Below are 24,033 nucleotides of genomic sequence, written 5' to 3'. Positions count from 1 at the left end.
AGCCAAACTGGCTTCCCATCAGTTTGGCAAATGTGCTGAGCCCTCTTCTGCTTCAGGGCTTGTCATGAGTTGTTAACCTGGCCTGAAACCCTGTTACTCCTCTTTGCAAGGCCCCTTCCCCTTCAGATCTCTGTAGGAATGCCATTCCTAGCTATCCAGACCAAAATAGTTTCCCTTGTTATTCTCTCTGGTAGCAGTACTTTTCCTTTATAGTACTTACCATCATTTTAAATTGCATATTCTATTTATTTTTTTTTAATGTTTAAAGTCCTTTTTTCACCTCTATTTAGTCTCAGCACTCTGTCTGATACATAGTAGATGTTCAATAAATACTTGGCAAAAGCAGGCATAACACATAAAGAAGACATAATTTCATAGATAATGAGCACTTCCACCCACTCTTTTATCTTCAAGTGCTAAGATAACAATCTTAGTTTTTCTCTACTGGCTCCAGTTATTATTTGTGTGTTTTTGTCTACTATTGGAAAACAGAGCATCTTTCTTTTGATAAATTAATATGAGGTCAGTGGTGATGAATAAACTTGACATTCTCATTTTTCCAATCCTTTTGAATTACAAATAATAATTGGCCGTTTAAATGTGTGGAATAGTTGTGGAGCTTTGGAGGATGAAGGTAGTTGCTACAGGTTCTAAAAACCACTAAGTAGAAGAAGTCATTATATCAGGGAGGTATGGGAGAAGGCAATTGTGCTTATGTTTCCCTTGTTTACTTTTCTAGGTATACAGTATGTACTTATTACGATTTTATTTAAATGGCTGAAATTGGGAGCTGTAAAATGAGCATTATTTTTTCCTTGTGTCATTCCTTCATTTTTTCTAAGTGACCACTGTTCAAAGTGCTGGAGCAGATATTCTGAAGTGATGGGCACTTCAGCACTTAATAAATGCTCATTGAGTGACTATATAAGTGCGTGAATGACATGTTTCTTGCTACAGAGGAGCCTGCAGTCTGGTGGAGAGGGCAGACCTTTAAACAAATTTTTCTCTAGGGGTAGAGAGGAAGGAGATTTGGGGTCAGCATGTGATGGCAGTGCTAACAAATGAACCTTGAGGGATGTCTCCTGGAGGGTTTCTGGGAATGGTATTTTTATATTCTTAAAAGGGACAGTTGGAAAGAGCTCCCTCTTTTTTTCAAGGACTGTCATCATCTCTGGATATGGTGCCTGGACCGGTGTCAGGGAGTCTTGTAACTATGAAGGGAACAGTCAGATGGGAAAGTTGACATGCCGAGGATGGTGGTGAAAATATATCGATAGAATCTGTGAAATTAATAATACTAGAGCTACCGTGTTTGGATTTCTTTTTATGCAAGATAGTGTGTATCCATAAGCTCTGTGAGGGCAAGGTCTTTGTACATTTTGTTCATTGTAAATCCCTTATGCCTAGAACAAAGGCTGGGACTAGAGTATATACTCAACAAATATTTTATAATAACCTATTTAATTTATCAATAGTATGCAGCCAAAGGTACCTTGATGGATTTTGTATGTTGTAATGGCAAAATCAGAGGAAGAAATGTTTGTATAAATGGTCTCAATCGTATTCATCTTTAAATGTGGTTAATGAGTTTGTTCCTCTGTGTTTAGTCATTTCCTGGTGCTTATGTTTGGGAAACATTTTATTCTCACAGAGGCTAAAATTGTCTTGATACATTGGTGAGGACAAGAATCTAAAATTCACGTTCCTCCAATCAGTCTCCAAAAATTTAAAGCAGCCCTGTAAGGAGGTGCGTGGAGAGCTTTCATCTCAGGAGGAGACAAGATAATGAGAAAATAGTGTTATTTTCACTTATTCACTTGCATATTGAAACCTTCCCAATATGTTTAAGTTTATAATATATTGTTCACATATAAGAAAGAATTTTAAATTCATATATGTGAATCTACCTCTACAGGTTTAGAAAACTGTATTGCACCATTATTCTGAATATTGTTGTTAGTTAGTTTCTGGGATAAGCAGCTTATTTATTACTTCCTTATGGAGGAAACTCACAGGATCTCCTATTAGGGTTGGACATGACAGTTAGGACCATCCCGGTCTTCCTGTCAATTCTGAAAACTTTGCTTGGAGACCTATTTTCAAATTATGTTAGAGACAGCATCATCTATAATGAGAACTGCTATTAAAAGTTAAGTACAGGGCTTCCCTGGTGGTGCAGTGGTTGAGAGTCTGCCTGCCGACGCAGGGAACACGGGTTCGTGCCCCGGTCCGGGAAGATCCCACATGCCACGGAGCGGCTGGGCCCGTGAGCCATGGCCGCTGAGCCTGCGCGTCCGGAGCCTGTGCTCCGCAACGGGAGAGGCCACAACAGTGAGAGCCCCGCGTACCGCAAAAAAAAAAAAAAAAAAAAAAAAAGTTAAGTACAAAGGTTTCCTTGTCTTGGGCCATATCTTAAAAGAATTTGTTGAAGAGTGAAAAGCCATACTAATAACAAATACCAATGAACTTTAATGGTTATGTGCTCTATTAAAGCTCTGAGGAATTCATAGTAACAGAATTTACTTTTTCTTCTGATTCACTTGTATAAGCTATTGGAAATAAATGGACTTTTTAAACGTTCCGTTAGCAATTCATAGTTTCCTCTCCCTAATTTCATATCTCCTAACTGGAACTTCATTTGCATTGCCACTCCTGTAATCTGAAGGAGATACCAGTTTTACTTGTACATTAAGTTGGATTTACTTTTATTATAGGGAGGGGGAAAAACTTTTAGCTCTATAATTTGGTACTGACTTTTCCTAGGCTGTTTTCAAAAAGGTCACTTAACTAGTATTTTTGATGCATTTCCCTACACATAGTTTGATATCTCTAACTGAATCTTTAATTCCCTTGTTATAACAGAGTTTCTTGAATCCTTGCTATAGCTTCACCATCCTTATATTATGCTTTTACAGCAATTCCCTAGACTCATGAAGGGGAAGGATGAAGTTTATAATGATATTGAATACCAAACTGTTGCTTGATTTATTCAGGAAGGTTGTTATATACTGGGATCAAGTGACAGCTTAAAAGCTAGTATAATTTATCATCATCAGTTAATTTTCACTGGGTGTCCACTGGGTGCTGAACATCGTACAAGGCTTTTTGTCAGCAGGTATGTGCCTGATAAGGTTGATGGAACTCTGAGAAGACGGAATCTTGCCCTTAAGGCACTTGCTGTATAATCAAAGGCAAGTCAGCAAATGCCTAGAGTTGTCAAGCTCTGTGTACAAAACCTATGTAACAGAAAATATTAGGGTTCTTGTCAGCAAATGGAGGTCCCACTCTCATTAATACCTGTACAGCCACCAGAAGAAAGGGGGGCATTGGGTGGACCAAGAATAGGTGTCTACTACGGTCCAGTCCCCGTTTGACTGGCGCACATTTCTGTGTGTGTCTACACAGATATAGTTTTTTTCCCTACATATCATTTCAAAATACTCCTACCTAATGAGATCCAGTTATCTTTTGAACAAACATTATGTACTCTGCCTCTGCCTAATGAGAGACAAATCAAAGTTACATCCCGATGATATATCTAGAGCTATTGTCATATGGCGATTCCACAGATCTCTGGGTGACCTTTATTCCTCTGGAATGACCCAGAAATCTGGTCTCAATCAAATTTGGACGTAGTGACTCATGATCTTGGAAATTATGGCTTAAAACGTATCTGATTGTATAAGGGTGAAGGAAGTATAGGATAGCTGCCATGTAAACTCAGTTACAGCCCTGGTCTAAGGAATATCCGTATTTCCCTGATTCAGGATAGTCCAGAAGATGCTGTGGTCGGGGACTGTCATCTAAGCATCTCTATTCAGTTTCTTCCCTAACCTTGGGTTTTGTGGCCAGTGGATGGATTCCCGAGGATTATCTGCTAAGAAGTTTTCCCTTGTTGGGTCACCTTCATGGCCATCTCTGAGAAGGGCTTTGGGGAGAATTCCCTAGCAGGGGCCTTAGCAGTTTTTTTCTTGTTGGTAACAAGGACTTAGATTCAGGCATTGCCTTAGGGTAGAACAAGTTACAGGTCTTTATTTGCTAGGCTAGGGATTTTTTTTTTTTCCTAGCAATATAAATTCTTTAACATATTTGTTAGGTGCTTATCAATATCCTTTTTTTGGAGGTAGGGGTGGCATACTTCATTTTCTGGCACAAAAGTTGTGTGTCAAATAATGATCTCTGACTCTGGTCCCTTGCCTTGCCACTTTAGTTTCAGAGTTCAGGGATCCCTCTGTCTCCTTTAGTCTTGATCTAATGGCTTCCTGTCACTAGCTCTACTTACGTGGGTGGTGAAGCTTGACCCAGGCTGTATGCTTCCCCAGGCTCCTTCCCCAGGCTGTATCCCTTGTGAATGAGTTGCATGAACTACTTAGTAGGAAAGGCACTTGAGAGAGCCTGGAGTTTCAGGCTTCCGCAGCTCTTGCGCCTCCTTAATATCCCCTTATTCCATTTTCCAGCACTTCACATTTACCCAGTCAGCACACTGCATTCAGACTGTAACAAATAATTTGGCTGCTGAAATTCAGGTAACATATATGAACTTTAGTGGTCCGACATTACTGGCTACCAGGGCTATTTCTTACGGGTTTATATCTGTGAGTTGCACAAAGGCAAGTGGGGGCCAAAATCTAGCCCTTGCTCTACTCACTAAGGTTTGCGCTCAGGCAAGGAAGCCTTTTTGAAATTTATCTCTACAGAGGGCAGTACCTTTTTCGGTTTACAGAGTAGCAAATTATTTGTGTGATGCTGTCTTTGCCCGTGTTGCTTGCAGGTAAAAAAAAGCTTTCTTTAATAAAACTGTCCGCATTTTCCAGTCAGCTTTTATGTTGGCCAGTTAGAATCGAGTTTGTTGTTTTATTGTAGCAGCTACTGAAAGCCATGAGAAATCCAGTATACCAATATACGGGCAGATTTCTGCAAAGTCCCGTAAAGCTCCAGCCTTCCTGTGCATGCAATCTGTGTCCCAAGGACTGACGACTGCTTATTTTAACTAGCTACTTTGCTACTGTTTCATACTGACAGCTTATTTTCCAGCTAGGATGGAGTGATCCTCATTTTCCCCAAACTTAGTTTTGGCTTTACTTAGTTTCCCATTTTAATAACCTACTCCTGATTCAGGTTTTTATATTATATCACAGACCTTCGTTTCAAGGTTTTTGACTTGTACCTTGCCTTACCAGAGAGCCTTATCATATAGAGAAGGGCTGAAGGCACCCAGAGGCAGGCTGGGTCGAGGACCTACGTCAGAGAGCAGTCTGCACCTATCCAAGCGTGTCAATGTGTATATTAAGTTAAAACCTAAGAGTGCTGCATGCTTCTTAACGGGATGTCTTCTTACATGCTTTGTGGTCCTTGAAAGCTGTAATCAGTGTGTAAAGAGTCTGGGTGAATTCTGAAGTTTCAAGTGTTTGGGATTTTCAGTATTTGCTTTTTTAGTTGCCAACTACCCTCATTTTACTATAGTATACGTCGCTTAATGTTTGTAAATGGTGACTTGGTTAAGCATTTCTGATGCGTTATTTAAAAAGGTAATACTTGAATATGTTCTATCCCATTGTGATAGATCAGGTGCTTTTAAAGTGATTACTTCTAAAAACAAATAATAATAGTTTAAAAAATCTTTTTCTATAAACCTCATGGTGAAACACCAGCAAGGTCAAAGAAATGTTTAACTAATGGTCTGAAAATTGAAGTGAGGTGTAGCTACTTAATACTTCCTGACTTGCTATTGTTTTGAGAATTCGGAGGAAAACTTCTATTTGTTGAAACATAACACAGGAACAGTAGGACTTTTCAAACTTCTGCTTGCCCACTATCGATCTTGAAAACAACAATGACAACAAAGGAAATGCCTTTTCATACCTAAAAATAGTATATGTGATATATATATATATATTTGTCCTGAATATGAATATGCCCATTATTACCTATATATATGCCCATTATTACCTATTAGAAAACTCAGGAGTCATTCTTCAAAAGAACATGAAGGCATTACATCCCTTTTAAAGTTACCATATTAAAAAATATTGCAGTATGTAAAATAGGTTTTTGGAAGATTGTGTCTTTGTGCTATTTTTTATTAATGTATTTTCAGTCATACAAAAAACACCATTTAAGCTATTGATTTTCTGCAAAATATAAGCACATATACATTTATTTAGATATTGATTATACAATGATAAATAATTGTGCAGAGGTCACTTTATCAGTTGAATCAAATGAGGGAAATACCTATTGAGTCAGTGAACGAAGGAGACCACAGCAACCAGAGGTCTCATCTTCACTATGGGATTAGATGGGAGGATGATATGCTCTTTTAATATATAAATGAAGCTTGTAGACAGCAATCCATAAGGAAAGCTGCTAACTTAAACTGAAAATATTCTATTTTCGAATATATGGGTGGTGAGCTTCTATTATCCAGATAAGTTAACTAGAAACTGATATTCAATAGCTGGTGTAAAGTAAGGCCAAATTTGTCATCCATTCGAGGATAAAAACAAGCATGAGAGAAAAGCTCCACTTGGATGGGATATAATAAAATTTGTGTTATTCATCGATGTACTGTCTGGGCACTTTTCAGTAATACATGCAAATATTAAAAGAAAGTGTAGCTCGCTTTCTTTAATGATCTTTATTGTTGAATTTATTCTTCTGTTTGTATATTTATTTGAAGCCTGTTTATTTACAAGAAGGTTTGGGGTTGATTTATAGGGGGGAAATAGAGCACCTGGTAACAGAATAAAAAATAAAAGGCAAGTAATAAATCAGAAAGAATTGGTGGGGGAGGGGATTAAGTAGGGGAAAGTGAAGAGGGAGAAATCAATGGGGTGGAACTGGGAAGATAAACCTCCCCAGGCCCATGAAGATCTATCATTTTGCCAGTGAAGGTCCTACTGCCCAGGGAGATGTAATACCTTTCTCAAGCTCACAGAACCAGGAAATACTGACTCCAGAATTCAAACCCTAGTGGGTCTTGTTTGTCAAAGCCTGCGCGCGTCCCACCATCTGTTGTTGGCAGTATCTTGTTGAAGAAGACACTTGTGTACCGATTGCTCCTGATATAAAGGAGACCGACTGGTCCTAGCTTGCCTGGGACTGTCCTGGTTTTAAAACCACTGTTCTACCTCTCAGCACCTCCCTCAGTCCTGAGTAAACTGTGGTGGATGGCCACCCTGCTGGCTCTCCTTCCAGCCACCGTAAAGGAAGAAATTTGACAGAGTGGTATCACTGTCCTCGAATGGCAGCTGAAGGCTGGGGTACTTTTCCTACAGAACTGCGTGATGCATGACTATCCCTCAGTGAGATTCGGATCCTGTGTTATAAAGCTGAGCTGCTGCTTTCTAAGGTCCACCAGAGGCTGTGGATTTGGCGGTGGTCTTTCCACTGCTACTAATATATTGTTTTGTTTCTTTCTTGCTAGGGAAGAGTGGTGTCTTTTGGCTCATTTGGGCTAGGGACAATTTACATATATTATATGTTGATATACTATACATAGTTGTTCATAGGCTTCGATAGAAGCTATGAATGTTTTAAAATGAGTCCCAGCATTAATTCCATGGCTAACTCAAAGTTTATTTTTTTAACATCTTTATTGGAGTATAATTGCTTTACAGTGGTGTGTCAGTTTCTGCTTTATAACAAAGGGAATCAGCTATACATATACATATATCTTCATATGCCCTCCCTCTTGCATCTCCCTCCCGCCCTCCCTATCCCACCCCTCTAGGTGGTCACAAAGCACCAGCTGATCTCCCTGTGCTATGCACCTGCTTCCCACTAGCTATCTATTTTACATTTGGTAGTGTACATATGCCCATGCCACTCTTTCACTTTGTCCCAGCTTACCCTTCCCCTCCCCCGTGTCCTCAAGTCCATTCTCTAGTAGTCGATGGACACTTAGGTTGCTTATATGTCCTGGCTATTGTAAATAGAGCTGCAGTGAACATTGTGGTACATGACTCTTTTTGAATTATGGTTTTCTCAGGGTATATGCCCAGTAGTGGGATTTCGGGGTCATATGGTAGTTCTATTTTTAGTTTTTTAAGGAACCTCCATACTGTTCTCCATAGTGGCTGTATCAATTTACATTCCCACCAACAGTGCAAGAGGGTTCCCTTTTCTCCACCCCTCTCCAGCATTTATTGTTTTTGGATTTTTTTGATGATGGCCATTTGACTGGTGTCAGGTGATACCTCACTGTAGTTTAGTGATTAGTGATGTTGAGCATTCTTTCATGTGTTTGTTGGCAGTCTGTATATCTTCTTTGGAGAAATGTCTATTTAGGCCTTCTGCCCATTTTTGGATGGGGCTGTTTGTTTTTTTTTATATTGACCTGCATGAGCTGCTTGTAAATTTTGGAGATTAATTCTTTGTCAGTTGCTTCGTTTGCAAATATTTTCTCCCATTCTGAGGGCTGTCTTTTCGTCTTGTTTATGTTTTCCTTTGCTGTGCAAAAGCTTTTAAGTTTCATTAGGTCCCATTTGTTTATTTTTGTTTTTATTTCCATTTCTCTAGGAGGTGGGTCAAAAGGATCTTGCTGTGATTTCCATTTCTCTAGGAGGTGGGCCCAAAAGGATCTTGCTGTGATTTATGTCATAGAGTGTTCTGCCTATGTTTTCCTCTAAGAGTTTTATAGTGTCTGGCCTTACATTTAGGTCTTTAATCCGTTTTGAGTTTTTTTGTGTGTATGGTTAGGGAGTGTTCTAATTTCATTCTTTTACAAGTAGCTGTCCAGATTTCCCAACACCACTTACTGAAGAGGTTGTCTTTTCTCCACTGTATATTCTTGCCTACTTTATCAAAAATAAGGTGACCATATGTGTGTGGGTTTAACTCTGGGCTTTCTATTCTGTTCCATTGATCTATATTTCTTTTTTTTTCTTTTTTTTTTAACATCTTTATTGAAGTATAATTGCTTTACAATGGTGTGTTAGTTTCTGCTTTATAACAAAGTGAATCAGTTATACATATACATATGTTCCGATATCATTTCCCTCTTGCGTCTCCCTCCCTATCCGACCCCTCTAGGTGGTCAAAAAGCACCAAGCTGTTCTCCTTGTGCTATGTGGCTGCTTCCCACTAGCTATCTATTTTATGTTTGGTAGTGTATATATGTCCATGCCACTCTCTCACTTTGTCACAGCTTACCCTTCCCCTTCCCCATATCCTCAAGTCCATTCTCTAGTAGGTCTGTGTCTTTATTTCTGTCTTACCCCTAGGTTCTTCATGACATTTTTTTTTCTTAGATTCCATATATATGTGTTAGCATACGGTATTTCTTTTTCTCTTTCTGACTTACTTCACTCTGTATGACAGACTCTAGGTCCATCCACCTCACTACAAATAACTTGATTTCGTTTCTTTTTATGGCTGAGCAATATTCCATTGTATGTATGTGCCACATCTTCTTTATCCATTCATCCAATGATGAACACTTAGGTTGCTTCCATGTCCTGGCTATTGTAAATAGAGCTGCAATGAACACTTTGGTACATGACTCTTTTTGAATTATGGTTTTCTCAGGGTATATGCCCAGTAGTGGGATTGCTGGGTCATATATCTGTTTTTGTGCCTGTACCATACTGTATTGATTACTGTAGCTTTGTAGTATAGTGTGAAGTCCAAGAGCCTGTTTCTTCCAGCTCTGTTTTTCTTTCTCAAGATTGCTTTGGCTATTTGGGGTCTTTTGTGTTTTCCATACAAATTGTGCAATTTTTTGTTCTAGTTCTGTGAAAAATGCCAGTGGTAGTTTGATAGGGATTGCATTGAATCTGTAGATTCCTTTGGGTAGTATAGTCATTTTCACAATGCTGATTCTTCCAATCCAAGAACATGGTATATCTCTCCATCTATTTGTATCATCTTTAATTTCTTTCATCAATGTCTTATAATTTTCTGCATACAGGTCTTTTGTCTCCCTTGGTAGGTTTATTCCTAGGTATTATATTCTTTTGGTTGCAGTGGTAAATGTGAGTATTTCCTTAATTTCTCTTTCAGATTTTTCATCATTAGTATATAGGAATGCCAGAGATTTCTGTGCATTAATTTTGTATCCTGCTGCTTTACCAAATTCATTGATTAGCTCTAGTAGTTTTCTGGTAGCATCTTTAGGATTCTCTATGTATAGTATCATGTCATCTGCAAACAGTGACAGCTTTACTTCTTCTTTTCCGATTTGGATTCCTTTTATTTCTTTTTCTTCTCTGATTGCTGTGGCTAAAACTTCCAAAACTGTGTTGAATAATAGTGGTGAGAGTGGGCAACCTTGTCTTGTTCCTGATCTTAGAAGAAATGGTTTCAGTTTTTCCCCATTGAGAACGATGTTGGCTGTGGGTTTGTCATATATGGCCTTTATTATGTTGAGGTAAGTTCCCTCCATGCCTACTTTCTGGAGGGTTTTTCTCATATATAGGTGTTGACTTTCATCAAAAGCTTTTTCTGCATCTATTGAGATGATCATATGGTTTTTCTCCTTCAGTTCGTAATATGCTGTATCACATTGATTGATTTGCGTATATTGAAGAATCCTTGCATTCCTGGGATAAACCCCACTTGACCATGGTGTATGATTCTTTAAAAGTGCTGTTGGAATCTGTTTGCTAGTATTTTGTTGAGGATTTCTGCATCTATGTTCATCAGTGATATTGGCCTATAGTTTTCTTTCTTTGTGACATCTTTGTCTGGTTTTGGTATCAGGGTGATGGTGGCCTCTTGGAATGGGAGTGGTCCTCCCACTACTGTATTTTGGAAGAGACTGAGAAGGATAGGTGTTAGCTCTTCTCTAAATGTTTGATAGAATTCGACTGTGAATCTGTCTGATCCTAGGCTTTTGTTTGTTGGAAGATTTTTAATCACAGTTTCAATTTCAGTGCTTGTGATTGATCTGTTCATATTTTCTATTTCTTCCTGGTTCAGTCTTGGAAGGTTGTGCTTTCCTAAGAATTTGTTCATTTCTTCCAGGTTGTCCACTGTATTGGCATATAGTTGCTTGTAGTCATCTCTCATGATCCTTTGTATTTCTGCAGTGTCAGTTGTTACTTCTCCTTTTTCATTTCTAATTCTGTTGATTTGAGTCTTTTCCCTTTTTTTCTTGATTAGTGTGGCTAATGGTTTATCAATTTTGTTTACCTTCTCAAAGAACCAGCTTTTACTTTTATTGATCATTGCTATCTTTTCCTTCATTTCCTTTTTGTTTGTTTCTGATCTGATCTTTATGATTTCATTCCTTTTGCTAACTTTGGATTTTTTTGTTCTTCTTTCTCTAATTGCTTTAGGTGTAAGGTTAGGTTGTTTATTTGAGATGTTTTTTGTTTCTTGAGGTAGGCTTGTATTGCTATAAACTTCCCTCTTTGAACTGCTTTTGCTGCATCCCGTAGTTTTTGGGTCATTGTGTTTTCATTGTCTTTTGTTTCTAGGCGTTTTCTGATTTCCTCTTTGACTTCTTTAGTGATCTCTTGGTTATTTAGTAGTGTATTGTTTAGCCTCCATGTGTTTGTAGTGTTTTACAGATTTTTTTCCTGTAATTGATATCTAGTCTCATAGCATTGTGGTTGGAAAAGATATTTTCTATGATTTCAATTTTCTTAAATTTACCAAGGCTTGATTTGTGATCCAAGATATGATCTATCCTGGAGAATGTTCCATGAGCACTTGATAAGAAAGTGTATTCTGTTGGTTTTGGATGGAATGTCCTATAAGTATCAAGTCCATGTGGTTTAATGTATCATTTAAAGCTTGTGTTTCCTTACTTATTTTCATTTTGGATGATCTCTCCATTGGTGAAAGTGGGGTGTTAAAGTTCCCTACTATGATTTTGTTACTGTCAGTTTCCCCTTTTTTGGCTGTTAGCATTTGCCTTATGTATTGAGGTGCACCTATGTTTATGTTGGGTGCATAAATATTTACAATTGTTATATCTTCTTCTTGGATTGATCCGTTGATCATTATGTAGTGTCCTTCTTTATCTCTTGTAATAGTCTTTATTTTAAAGTCTGTTTTGTCTGATATGAGAATTCCTACTACAGCTTTTTTTTGATTTCCATTTGCATGGAATATCTTTTTCTATTCCCTCACTTTCAGTCTGTATGTGTCCCTAGGTCTGAAGTGGGTCTCTTGTAGACAGCATATATATGGGTCTTGTTTTTGTATCCATTCAGCCAGTCTGTGTCTTTTGGTTGGAGCATTTAATCCAGTTACATTTAAGGTAGTTATCGATATGCATGTTCCTATTACCATTTTCTTAATTGTTTTGGGTTTGTTATTGTAGGTCTTTTCCTTCTCCTGTGTTTCCTGCCTAGAGAAGTTCCTTTAACATTTGTTGTAAAGCTGGTTTGGTGGTGCTGAACTCTCTCAGCTTTTGCTTGTCTGTAAAGGTTTTAATTTCTCCATCGAATCTGAGTGAGATCCTTGTTGGGTAGAGTAATCTTGGTTGTAGGTTTTTCCCTTTCATCACTTTAAATATGTCCTGCCACTCCCTTCTGGCTTGCAGAGTTTCTGCTGAAAGATCAGCTGTTAACCTTATGGGGATTCCCTTGTGTGTTATTTGTTGTGTTTCCCTTGCTGCTTTTAATATGTTTTCTTTGTATTTAATTTTTGATAGTTTGATTAATATGTTTCTTGGCATGTTTCTCCTTGGATTTATCCTGTATGGGACTCTCTGTGCTTCCTGGACTTGATTAACTATTTCCTTTCCCATATTAGGGAAGTTTTCAACTATAATCTCTTCAAATATTTTCTCAGTCCCTTTCTTTTTCCCTTCTTCTTCTGGTTCCCCTATAATTGGAATGTTGGTGTGTTCAGTGTTGTCCCAGAGGTCTCTGAGACTGTCCTCAATTCTTTTCATTCTCTTTTCTTTATTCTGCTCTGCTGTAGTTACTTCCACTCTTTTATCTTCTGGGCCACTTAGCCATTTTTCTGCCTCAGTTATTCTGCTATTGATTCCTTGTAGAGAATTTTTAATTTCACTTATTATGTTTTTCATCATTGTTTGTTTGCTCTTTAGTTCTTCTAGATCCTTGTTAAACATTTCTTGTATTTTCTCCATTCTTTTTCCAAGATTTTGGATCATCTTTACTGTCATTACTCTGAATTCTTTTTCAGGTAGACTGCCTATTTCCTCTTCATTTGTTTGGTCTGGTGGGTTTTTACCTTGCTCCTTCATCTGCTGTGTGTTTCTCTGTCTTCTCATTTTGCTTAACTTACTTTGTTTGGGGTCTCCTTTTCGCAGGCTGCAGGTTCGTAGTTCCTGTTGTTTTTGGTGTCTGCCCGCAGTGGCTAAGGTTGGTTCAGTGGGTTGTGTTGGCTTCCTGGTGGAGGGGTCTGGTGCCTGTGTTCTGGTGGATGAGGCTGGATCATGTCTTTCTCGTGGGCAGGACCACGTCCAGAGGTATGTTTTGGTGTGTCTGTTGACTTATTATGATTTTAGGCAGCCTCTCTGCTAATGGTTGGGGTTGTGTTCCTGTCTTGCTAGTTGTTTGGCATAGGATGTCCAGCACTGTAGCTTGCTCATCGTTGAGTGTAGCTGGGTCTTAGCATTGAGGTGGAGATCTCTGGGAGAGCTTTCACCATTTGATATTACCTGGAGCCGGGAGGTCTCTAGTCGGCCAATGTTCTGAACTCGGCTCTCCCACCTCAGAGGCACAGGCCTGACACCTGGCCGGAGCACCAACACCCTGCCAGCCACACACCCCAAAAGAAAAGAGAGAAAAAAAGGAAGAAATAAAAATAAAATAAAGTTATTAAAATTAAAAAATTATTAAAAATTAAAAAGTAATAAAAATATTAAAAGGGAACAAGGAAAGAAGACAGCAACCAAACCAAAAAACAAATCCACCAATGATAACAAGCGCTAAAAACTATACAAAAAAGAGAACAAAGAAACAAACAAAATGGACAGACAGAACCCAAGACAAGACAAATGGTAAAAGCAAAGCTAGACAAAATCACACAAAGAAGCATACATATACATACACACTACGAAAAGAGAAAAAGGAAAAGAATCTATATATTTTGGGAAGTCTGAGGTCTTCTGCCAGCGTTCAGTAGGTGTTCCGTAGGAGTTGTTCCACATGTAGATGTATTTCTGATGTATTTGTGGGGAGGAAAGTGATCTCCACATCTTACTCCTCTGCCATCTTGAAGGTCTCGTTTTCAAATTACAGGTGTAGGAACAGGTTTTGTTGAGACAGGTGGAGAAGCAGGTTGGCATAGAGCAAGCCAGCTTGCTGCTGCCCGCAGTCTGGCCCTTGGTTGCCACGGCCGTCTGTCGGTCCCGTGAGCCTCGGAGGGAGGACAAAAGAGGTGTCCCTGTGGCCGGGACAGGCTCTCAGTATAGGCGATGGGAAGGACCCGAGTGAGGTGGCTATGGCCGCTCCCGCTGCGGATGCTGCCGATTCCCCTGGGCCGGAGGTGTCGGAGAGGCCGTGTCCTCAGGATTGTGGCGCCCGGAGCACAGCGCTCGCCTCAAGGTTTATTTCTTATGTAACAGTATGAGATGAGTATTCCAGGTCGCTGAGAGGCTCTGTTCCCTGCTGCCATGCAGATTCCTTCTGTTCGGTTTCTCCAATATCCCTTAAGATATTTCCCTCAGCTGTGGTCAAAGCTGCGTTGCCCAAGTGCAAGAAAAATAGTATAGGGAGGACACACCCAAGTCTTAAGGCCCTGGCCTAGAAGTGGCAAGAATAATTTCTTCTCCCAGTCCTTCAGAGCGAACATGGACACGTGGCTGAACTGAACTGCAAGGGAGGCTGGGAAATGGGTTATCCCCACGCCCGGGACAATGGGGAGGATGGATCTGGTGAACAGCTAGCAATCACCCTCTTCCAGGCTCTACTTAAAGATGTTTAAGTACTTCCTAAATGTTCTTTATGAAATGGAGGAAAGTGCTCAATTCTCCAAACTTCTAAAAGTTGTATTGTGTTGTTTTGGGAAGAAGTACATCTAAGCCCTGATATCTGGTGATTTATTTTGCAGTACTTAAAAAGGAATTACTGTTAAAAATGCTAACCATTGTGATAGCATCATAAGACAATCCCCTCCATCCTGTGAGGCCTCAGTCATGTAATCAGAATTTAATTGGGATTCTCAAATGATCAAGGTTCCAAAAAAATTACAGTTCCAAAATATATCTCAGTATGTTAGTATACACATTAAATAAAATGAAGATGGAAAATCAGAAGGCCCTTGGAGGGGAACTAAGGACACAGAAATAGAAAATGCCAGGAGCTTCCAGAGTGTGTGTTAGGATGCTGGGTCCACCCAGGGTCTGCACACTGGGAAAGGCTTGCATCAAGCTGATACCTGGTTGTCTAATAGCACATTTGTTTTAGTTGATTTTAGCCTAAATTTAGATTATAACAATAAAGTAGTATAGTTTTGTCATATTAGTGCATATTGAAGTAAGAAACTTTTAAAGCTATTATTGTGTGTAGATGCATATTTTATGTATATATAATAAAACACTATTTTGTTTTAGATATGTATAAATAAAGTCTGCGTGTGTGTGTGTGTGTGTGTGTGTGTGTCTGTCTGTCTGTCTGTCTCATAGTGACCGTGGAGTAGCATAGTACTTGGTACCGAATAAAAGCTTTGTGACTAACCCTAGGAAGAGTAAATTCGGTTTTAAATCCTAAGCATTTAATTTAGATTTTTTTTGTATGTGTACAACAACCATTTAAACTGACTAAACGGCATGAGAATTCTTTTGTAATTTTATTAAATCTGACTTGTGTAAAGAGACCAGCGACTGAAGACGATTTGCACATGCTAATAGATTATACGCTATAGCAGAATGTTGCTTTATATTGCTACTCCAGCAGCTGCAGTTTCAAGTATAGTTATTACTAGCTCCAATATCACCCAGTTTTTTTAAAAAAAAATTTATCAAAAGAAGTTCATGCTATTGACTCATTACTCCCATATTTATTATTATTGAAAATCACTAGATCTAATTCTATTGGTTTCCTTCCTGATTGAAAACATTTGAACCTAGAAAGCACAGTATTTCTTAAGACATTTGTAACTATTCATCATGGATATTAAAATTACAATCATGGTGCATTGTGTGAACAATGATTAAAAAAAAAATTCTTTACACATATGGTAAGCGGGTGACCAATGCTATCCAGGTTTGGAGATGCTGAATGTTCATATAACTGGTATTTGAAATTTTGATGTGTATTGCATTTGTTACTGAATATCAAGAATACATTTTTTTGCTCATATAGAGTAAGTTTAAAATGGGGTCTTTTGTAGAAGCACCCATCCTGTTTAGAATGATATAACAGATGCTGAATGTTCACATATCAAACAAAATGCCAGGCTTCTGTAGAAAAGAGGTGTCAAAAAGTTTCTTTGTACCTTTAACGCATGTGATTAGGTAGTACAAAATGCAGAGTTTGTAAAATTTCTTGAATATACAGGCAAAAAAATGAATAATTCAAAACAACTCATAAGTTCTACATTCTATTGTCCCTTTATAACGCAGGCAGAAGATAGCAGTGCACTCCCAATAGAGCTGAATTTGCACAAGTTACACCTCTGAAAATGCCAGATGGTCTATGGTCTACTTTTGAGAGCTGTCACATATGTAAAGATTTGAAAAAAGAAAGACAGCTGAATGAGAGCAGTGGATCATTAAAGGGAGAGTGAGGGTCCCTAGGCATCACTTGTGTTTTAAGAAGCATTGTGTCGTTTCCATATTAGTGGGCTTTTTTTTTTTTAAGCCATACACAACTTTTACACAGTAAGGAAAAGAAATCTGTTTAAAACCAAGTAGTTATGGTTTAATCAGTCAGATGTTTCTGTTCTTTATTCAAGAATAAAATCACATTCCTGATTTGGTTTTAGTTGTACTTTTACTGTAAGATTTAATTCACATCTATGAAAAATGATCAGTGAAGTTAAATGTCTTAAGATAATTCATATATCTAGGGTTTATCCAGTTTTGATTTGACTTATATATTGCATGTATCTGACAAAATCATAATGTTAAGAAACTGGAACGAAGAGATAATACTTGGCTACTTGACCCATAATACAAACTACACTAAAAATAATTAGGTGGCAGTGAAACAAAAATGAATGTACTATCATTTATCTGCCAACAGAAATAGATATCATTTTGAAGATTGAAATGTAGATAAATCATTAAAGATATGGTTGAATATCACTCTGGCCATACCCAGTAATTTGCAAAAAGTCAATTTTGATATAGGAAAAGGTCAGACCTGTCGGTTTTAGAATTTGGTGGCAAGACCTGATGTCTTTTGCCACCTTTATTTTTACTTATGGAGAATGTTTATTACATAATAATTTTAAATTGATCTTGGATTATGGAATATGACAGCACCTTTTTGATTGATAAGTCTCCCCAGCATCGGTCAGTAACATTTCAACTTAACCCAGCTCTCAGACTGCTTGAATTATTCTTTGCAGAGAAGAAGTGGCCCAAAACATTCCATTTATTTGGTGCGATTATTGGAAGGAGCTCTGAAAAGAACACCAAATTAGGTTTAACTGTCTTCTTTGGCATCCCGTTAAATACGTATGCATAACTAGCTTTATGTTCAATAGCAGTCATTAGGATGTCATTCTAGTTGATACAAGAAGCTACAGGAGCAGCAAATTAATCTCTGGATTAAGTGATTGCACACCCATAAGAAAGAGATCTTCTGCACAAGCCTTGATTGTTGATTTCAGTTTTGAGAGGGGCATATACAGCTAGTAAACAGAGAAGTAACCACCTTTTTTCTTTTCAGCAGAAGTTAGGAGAAAAACAGAACATTTTGATAAATTTTATAGCCGTTACTTTGTGTTATTCCCAAATAATAAATGTTTAGAAAACTATTCTCCTTTATCACTAAAAAACTGAATAACTCTAAGAGGAGTTCATATATTAGTTTTATAAATTGGGTATCATTGTTAATAGACTTGGTATGAAAGGATGCTTTCATTAAGCAGAAAAACACCAAACTGTTTTTCTTACAATATGCACATTCATGAGTAAAATATTCTGGTATGTTAAGATGTTTTTCCTTAAGAGACATAGGATATGTGAACAAGAATGGAAGTAAACAATGTGTGCTAAAGAGTCACTCAAATGCAAGCTGTCTTGTTTGTCAAAAATATATACCAAGTCTTAGGTAGTCCCCAGATGACAGATAATTAGTCCATTTTAGACTTATCAGTGCCATGTATAACTGTTACAGTTTTGCATGCAATACTTTTTCTAAATCAAAGACCTCTTAGTATTCAGATTTAATTTACATTTCCTAACTGTTCATAATCATAAACAGAAAAGACTAAAACAGCTTCAGATTTTAAAATTCCAGGAAATTATATAATAGTAAAATTTGACACTGAACGTTTTTTGTTGTTGCTGTTGTTTTGATGAAATGCTATGATTGGTCACTCTGCTTAGGAGCTACACAAGCAAGGTAAATGTTGATTTTAAGAACCTCATTACCTAACCAATGTAAACAGATAACATTTTGGGTTGAGATCAGGGCTCTTAGCTGCAAAAAGCAGAATCCATTTTAGCTAATTTATAGAAAATAAATGTATTAGTAGCAATAGATTCTCCCAAGAGTTACACAGCCAAGGATCATGCCCATCCATTCAACGGGGCTTCCCTAATGAAAACCCCACTAATGCTGCACCCTAGGCCCACTGGTCTGCTAGGAAGTGGACACCAGACACCGCACCCACTGCCAAGACCAACAAATGCCTTCTTCACTGTCTGTGCGACAGGCTCCACGACCCAGGTGTGGCTGCCATCTTGCATTGGTACTTCTGCACCTTCTGCACTTCTGCATACTTCTCCTTGGTAGAATGTAAGTCACGTATGTGCCCTCTAACTCAAGAGGAATGTAGGGAAGAGATAGAGCACGTTATCAAAAGCTATGGGCGTATTCAGAAATGCTGGGCAGACAGATGATCACTAGTCACCCGCTTGTTTTGTGATTTGTTGTCCAAAGAATCAAAGTAGTTTGCCCTTTTTAGTGTCGTGCTAATAAAATGTTCTTTTATAATTTTCTTTTAAGCTCTTCATATATAGACATTTAATCCATCTGAAATTTCTTTGTATGAGATACACGTGCATTTGCATGGGCACACATATACATTTTGGGGACTTTCTCTGCTGTTCCATTGGTTTATGTCTATGCCTGGACCGCCACCATACTGTCTCAGTTACTGTAGTTTTAAAATAAGACTTTATATCTGGTAAGTCAAGTCCCACATTTGTCTTTTTCTTCCTTAAAATTTCCTTAGTGATTCTTGTACTCTTACTTATAAATTTTGGGATCAGCTCGTCAAGTTCCACAAATAAGCCTTTTGGAAATTTTATGGGAATTACATTAAATAAGTTGGGGAGAATTAACATATTATCAGAATGAACATTTATACTCTCTCCATTTATTAGGGTTTTCTTTTATGTCTTTCAGTAATATTTTGTAATTTTTGCCACGAAATCTCTGCCGCCTTTTTTCTAGCTTAATTCCTAGATACTTATAGGGTTTTTTGTTTGTTGGCTTGTTTTTCTTCTTTTGTTGCTATGAAGAGTTCAATTTTTCTTGCATATTTACTAGTTGCTTACTGTTGGCTTGTAGAATTTGGTTGGTTTGAATATGGTTCATCGTGTGTAAGTCTTGCTAAATTCTTAGTTTTTCAGAATGTACAGTCTCTTAGATTTCCCCTGGAATATTCAATTATGTACCCATCTCAGAAATTTTGTTTCTTCCTTTCCAGGACTCACCCCTGTTTTTTTTCTTTTTGGTGTTTTTGTTTTTGCCAGTGTAATGTTGCATAAGAGGGTGAAGGTGGGCATTGATTTCTTGGTCCTGACCAAACAGGAGCACTTCTCCAGTGTTGACTTTTAATTTTGCTAGATGTGTTTTGCCAGATTAAGGAAGTTCTTTTCTATTCCTATCTTTCCATAAATGGTTTATTTTAAAATCAAATTAAAGAATATGGAAAAGGTTTTCTTCTTCAGAATTTAAAGTGGAGTTAAAAAGAAAAACAACTATCTCGTTCTCTCTTATCCAGCTTTGATACCTGACCTCACTGTTCCTTGCCTCTTATCTCAAAAGGTAATTGAGCAGTTTATCATTTTCAGGGATATTGCTATAATACTGTTAGTCTGTGGCACCTAAAAAAGGACCTGGGACTTAGAAAACAATCCACATTAGCTGTTGAATGAGTTTTGAATTAACGTTTTTCAGATTTGCAACTTAAATTTTTTAATGAAAAAAAAAAACCTTTTTTTCTCCTCTTTTTATATCCCAAGTCACCCTTGATGAGCCCCTTCCCATTTTCCCTTTTAGTAATTATGCTTTCTCTATGTTCATGTTTATTCATGTTTTCCTTTTATTGTTTTTTTTCCTTTTCACTTTTAGGATCATGGGTAAAATCCAAGAAAGTCTGTTACTGAGTCTATTTTGATTATTTTCAAATATTCATTTTTTTAACTGGATAAACTTTGCCTGTTTTTTTCACTTAGCCCAACCTCAGCGCTTGCCTCAGCTTCAAACTGCAGCACAGGAAAGTGAGGAGGAAATAAGCAAGATAAAGAACGGCCACCCAAGTCTGAGCAATGGAAATGGAATCCACCACGGGGCCAAACATGTATCTGCAGAGAATCGAAGACTTTCAGCACCCGTTTCTCAAAAAATGCATAGAAAAATTCAATCCAGCTTGTCTGTAAGCAGTGACATCAGTAAGAAGAGTAAAGTAAATGCTGTCTTTTCTCAAAAGACAGGCTCTTCACCTGAAGGTAAGTGTGAAATATATGCATATTTTATTTGACCAGATGTAAAATCATATTCGCGAATACTTATTTGATCAAGCAAACGTAAATGAAGAATCTTGCTTATCCTCCAAACAGGAATTTTGGTAAAATGCAGCTTCCCCAAAGGAAAGCACAGGCCGGGAACGGAAGCGTTGGCCGCTGACATCCTGCCTTTAGATTGTCTTCTAGAGTGAACAGTCATTACTTTAAATATGACTGCTATACTTCTTTTTTTAATACCACCTTTAAAAATACAAATACAACGTTTTGGTGGCATATGAATGTATGTATTTTTTTCATCCCTGATTCAATATGTTATGCTGTGGTTCAGAGATACCCGCTTGTATTTTTGTCTTGCAAATCAGTTTTTAAATATGCAAAACTAAAGCAAAGATTTGGTAATTTTCGTGCTTTTGCCAGGGAGTGGGCTAGGTAATCTCTGTTGCTTGAGGGACCGGTATCTTCCAGCTACCAGTGCTGCCCTGGACAGCTCCCCTCCCCCAGCCCTGCCTCGTTCCAAGCTCACTGTGGTCTGGCCTTTAGCTCCTTCCCTAGAGGCACTAGGCTCCGTTCTCTGACCTCTCAGGAATTAGTGATTACCTTGTTAATTAAATACTATGAAGCTGGAAAAGCTTTTGTTTATTATAACACAAATCCATCTGGTGATGTTGGGTTTATAACCTACAGATTCCTTTTATAAAAATGGCGGTGGTGTTGTGTCAAAGAAAAAGAATAGCTTTCCCTCAAGTTTAAGGTCCCAGATTTCTCCCAGCATATATGCATGTTCCTCTGCTCTACCTCTTCCCTCCTTTCAGCAGTTCGTGGGCATCAAAAACTCAAATCTTTTTTTTTAAAATATATATATATATATGTATTTTTTCTGGTTCAGGTATTGTGTTTGTGTGTGTATATATATACATTCCTATAGATAAAATGGAAAATATTTTTCTTACTCCCCTTACCTTTCTATTTTAATTATCATGAAATCTTAAAGAAGGGAAATTCTGGGGATGCTTCTGTGAAGTTGGCCATGCTTATTCATAGAGAGAGAAATTGAGTTGTAAATAGGAAGTTGTATTGAGAGTTACCAGTAATGAGTGGGAGAAAGGATATTACATTTTTGGCTACAGGTGTCTCAAACTCAACTGAGGTAAAGTGTTAGGTTGATCAAATGATATGATAATAAATGGTCTGCATAGTTCCAGGTCAGTGACACTACTTTCCAAACTAATTAGATTGAAAGGGACATGATTGACACTTTAAAATGAGTTTGACATGTAAGCTGCGTGGTCATCTCTGAAGCATAGGTAGGCTGTTAACTAAACTGGCTCTCCAAGGAGTTGGGAAGGCAATGCAATTTTTGAGAGAGAATCTTTGCTTCTAGGTGATTGGGTGAAATAATTGAATGCAATTGAAATCTTCTTGTTTTATACATTTGACTTTTCTTATTGTGCCCCTAACTTCTAATTTGCCATTTGATATTTACTGATTTTCAATAATGGTAACATTTGCATATCCAACTTGAAATAGCTTATGGAATTTTTATAAAATTTGTTATTATTCACTTATTTTTAATACCATGTCTGAATTGATTTCTAACGGAAGAATGCAGCTTTGTAAGTAACATGAAGGAAGAGGAAAACCAGTAGTTAAATAAATGAAGAAGTAATGTAAATGAAATATAATTCTACTCTCCCTTCCTCTCTCCTCTTCCTTGCTTTTTCTCTACTATCCTCCTCTTACCCACACTACAAAGGTGTGGGTAAGGGAAGTCCTTTGTAATCCTTCTCTTATCACAAAATCTGTTCCAGATTGGATCGGGGGTATGAGGAGTAGGAAATGCCAGTGGAGTTGTCTAAATATACTGTACAATGTCCTACCCATTTACTTCACTCTTGTGCTATACAATTTAGCCTGATGGTAGGTTCCTTTTATTGTGATTACTTGAACTTAGATGAAAATTCCATTGTCCTACTACATATTTTCTCAAAGATAGATAGACATCTTCCTGCTTTTTGCTGCTATTTAAGGTTGTGCCTTCAAATTTTATTGTTTCTTCTGACTTTCAGTTTTGAAGGAAAGTTTAAACGAACAAAAAGCACAGAACTGGTAGATGGCAAATTAAAAGGACCTCAGCTCTGCCACCAACTAGCTGGGGCACTTGGGTCTGGGGCTGCTTTTTTCTAGAAGATGCCTTGGATTAGATATCTAAAAGGTTAGGTTCGATTCCAGGATTCTGTGGTGCTTTCTTTATAGCAAAGCTGCTTGACTCTCAGAACAGGTCTCTTGCTGTATAGAATATGTGAATTCTGGGCAAGTAGAAATCTAATAACTGCTGATAGCTAATAAATAACTGCTGCTAGAACAGGGCAACGGGAGAAATTTTTTTAAATTATTTCTTTTTATTGAAATATAGTTGATTTACAATGTTGTGTTAGTTTCAGGTGCACAGCAAAGAGATTCAGTTTTATATATATATATATATATATATATGTGTGTGTGTATATATATACACACACACACACATATATATATTTTTACATTCTCTTCCATTATAGGTTATTACAAGATTTTGAGTACAGTTCTCTGTGCTATACAGTAGGTCCTTTGTGTTTATCTATTTAATATATAGTAGTGTGTGTTTATATTTTAATTGCAAACTCCTAATTTATTCCCCCCCCACTTTCCCCTGTGGTAACCATAAGTTTGTTCATTTGTATCATTTTTTTAGATTCCACATATAAGCAATATCATATAATATTTGTCATCTATACATACGATATTTGTCTTTGGCTTATTTCACTTAGATGAACCTAGAGATTATCATACTATGTTGATGCAAGTGGCATTATTTCATTCTTTTTTATGGCTGAGTAATAGTGTATATATTCCACATCTTCTTTATCCATACATCTGTCGATGGACACTTTTAGGTTGCTTCCATGTCTTGGCTATTGTAAATAGTTTCGATAAACAGAGATAATATCTGGATTTCAGGAGGCCTGTATGTCAGAACAGTAGGTCTTGAACAGGCTTGATTTGTGATACTATTAAAAATGGATAGAAATTATTTTTTAAAAAAACAATGGGGGATTTAATTACTAGACTTTTCTCATTTTATGTTTTTCCTTTTGTTTCACATTTTTCTTAAATCTTCATTGTCTATGCCTGTTCTTATAGCAAAGTGAGCAAATGCTAGCAAAACAATATTCGCTGAAAACAGTTAACCTTGCCCAGTTTGG

General features: G+C 37.5%; 1 protein-coding gene across 2 annotated transcripts in view; it reads left to right on the top strand.

The window, feature by feature from the left end:
* The window catches only part of MDFIC (MyoD family inhibitor domain containing), a 99,778-nt gene that overhangs the window by 42,228 nt on the left and 33,517 nt on the right, over nt 1-24,033 (top strand). For both annotated transcript variants that reach the window (XM_004269867.2, XM_012533058.3), the window contains exon 4: nt 20,504-20,776. In XM_004269867.2, the coding sequence (XP_004269915.1) occupies nt 20,504-20,776 (273 nt within the window). The remainder of the gene's footprint in view (nt 1-20,503; nt 20,777-24,033) is intronic.

This window comes from Orcinus orca, chromosome 9 (genome assembly GCF_937001465.1).
Source record: "Orcinus orca chromosome 9, mOrcOrc1.1, whole genome shotgun sequence".
In the NCBI taxonomy this organism is placed as follows: Eukaryota; Metazoa; Chordata; class Mammalia; order Artiodactyla; family Delphinidae; genus Orcinus; species Orcinus orca.
This window is presented reverse-complemented; position numbering and strand designations above follow the sequence as displayed.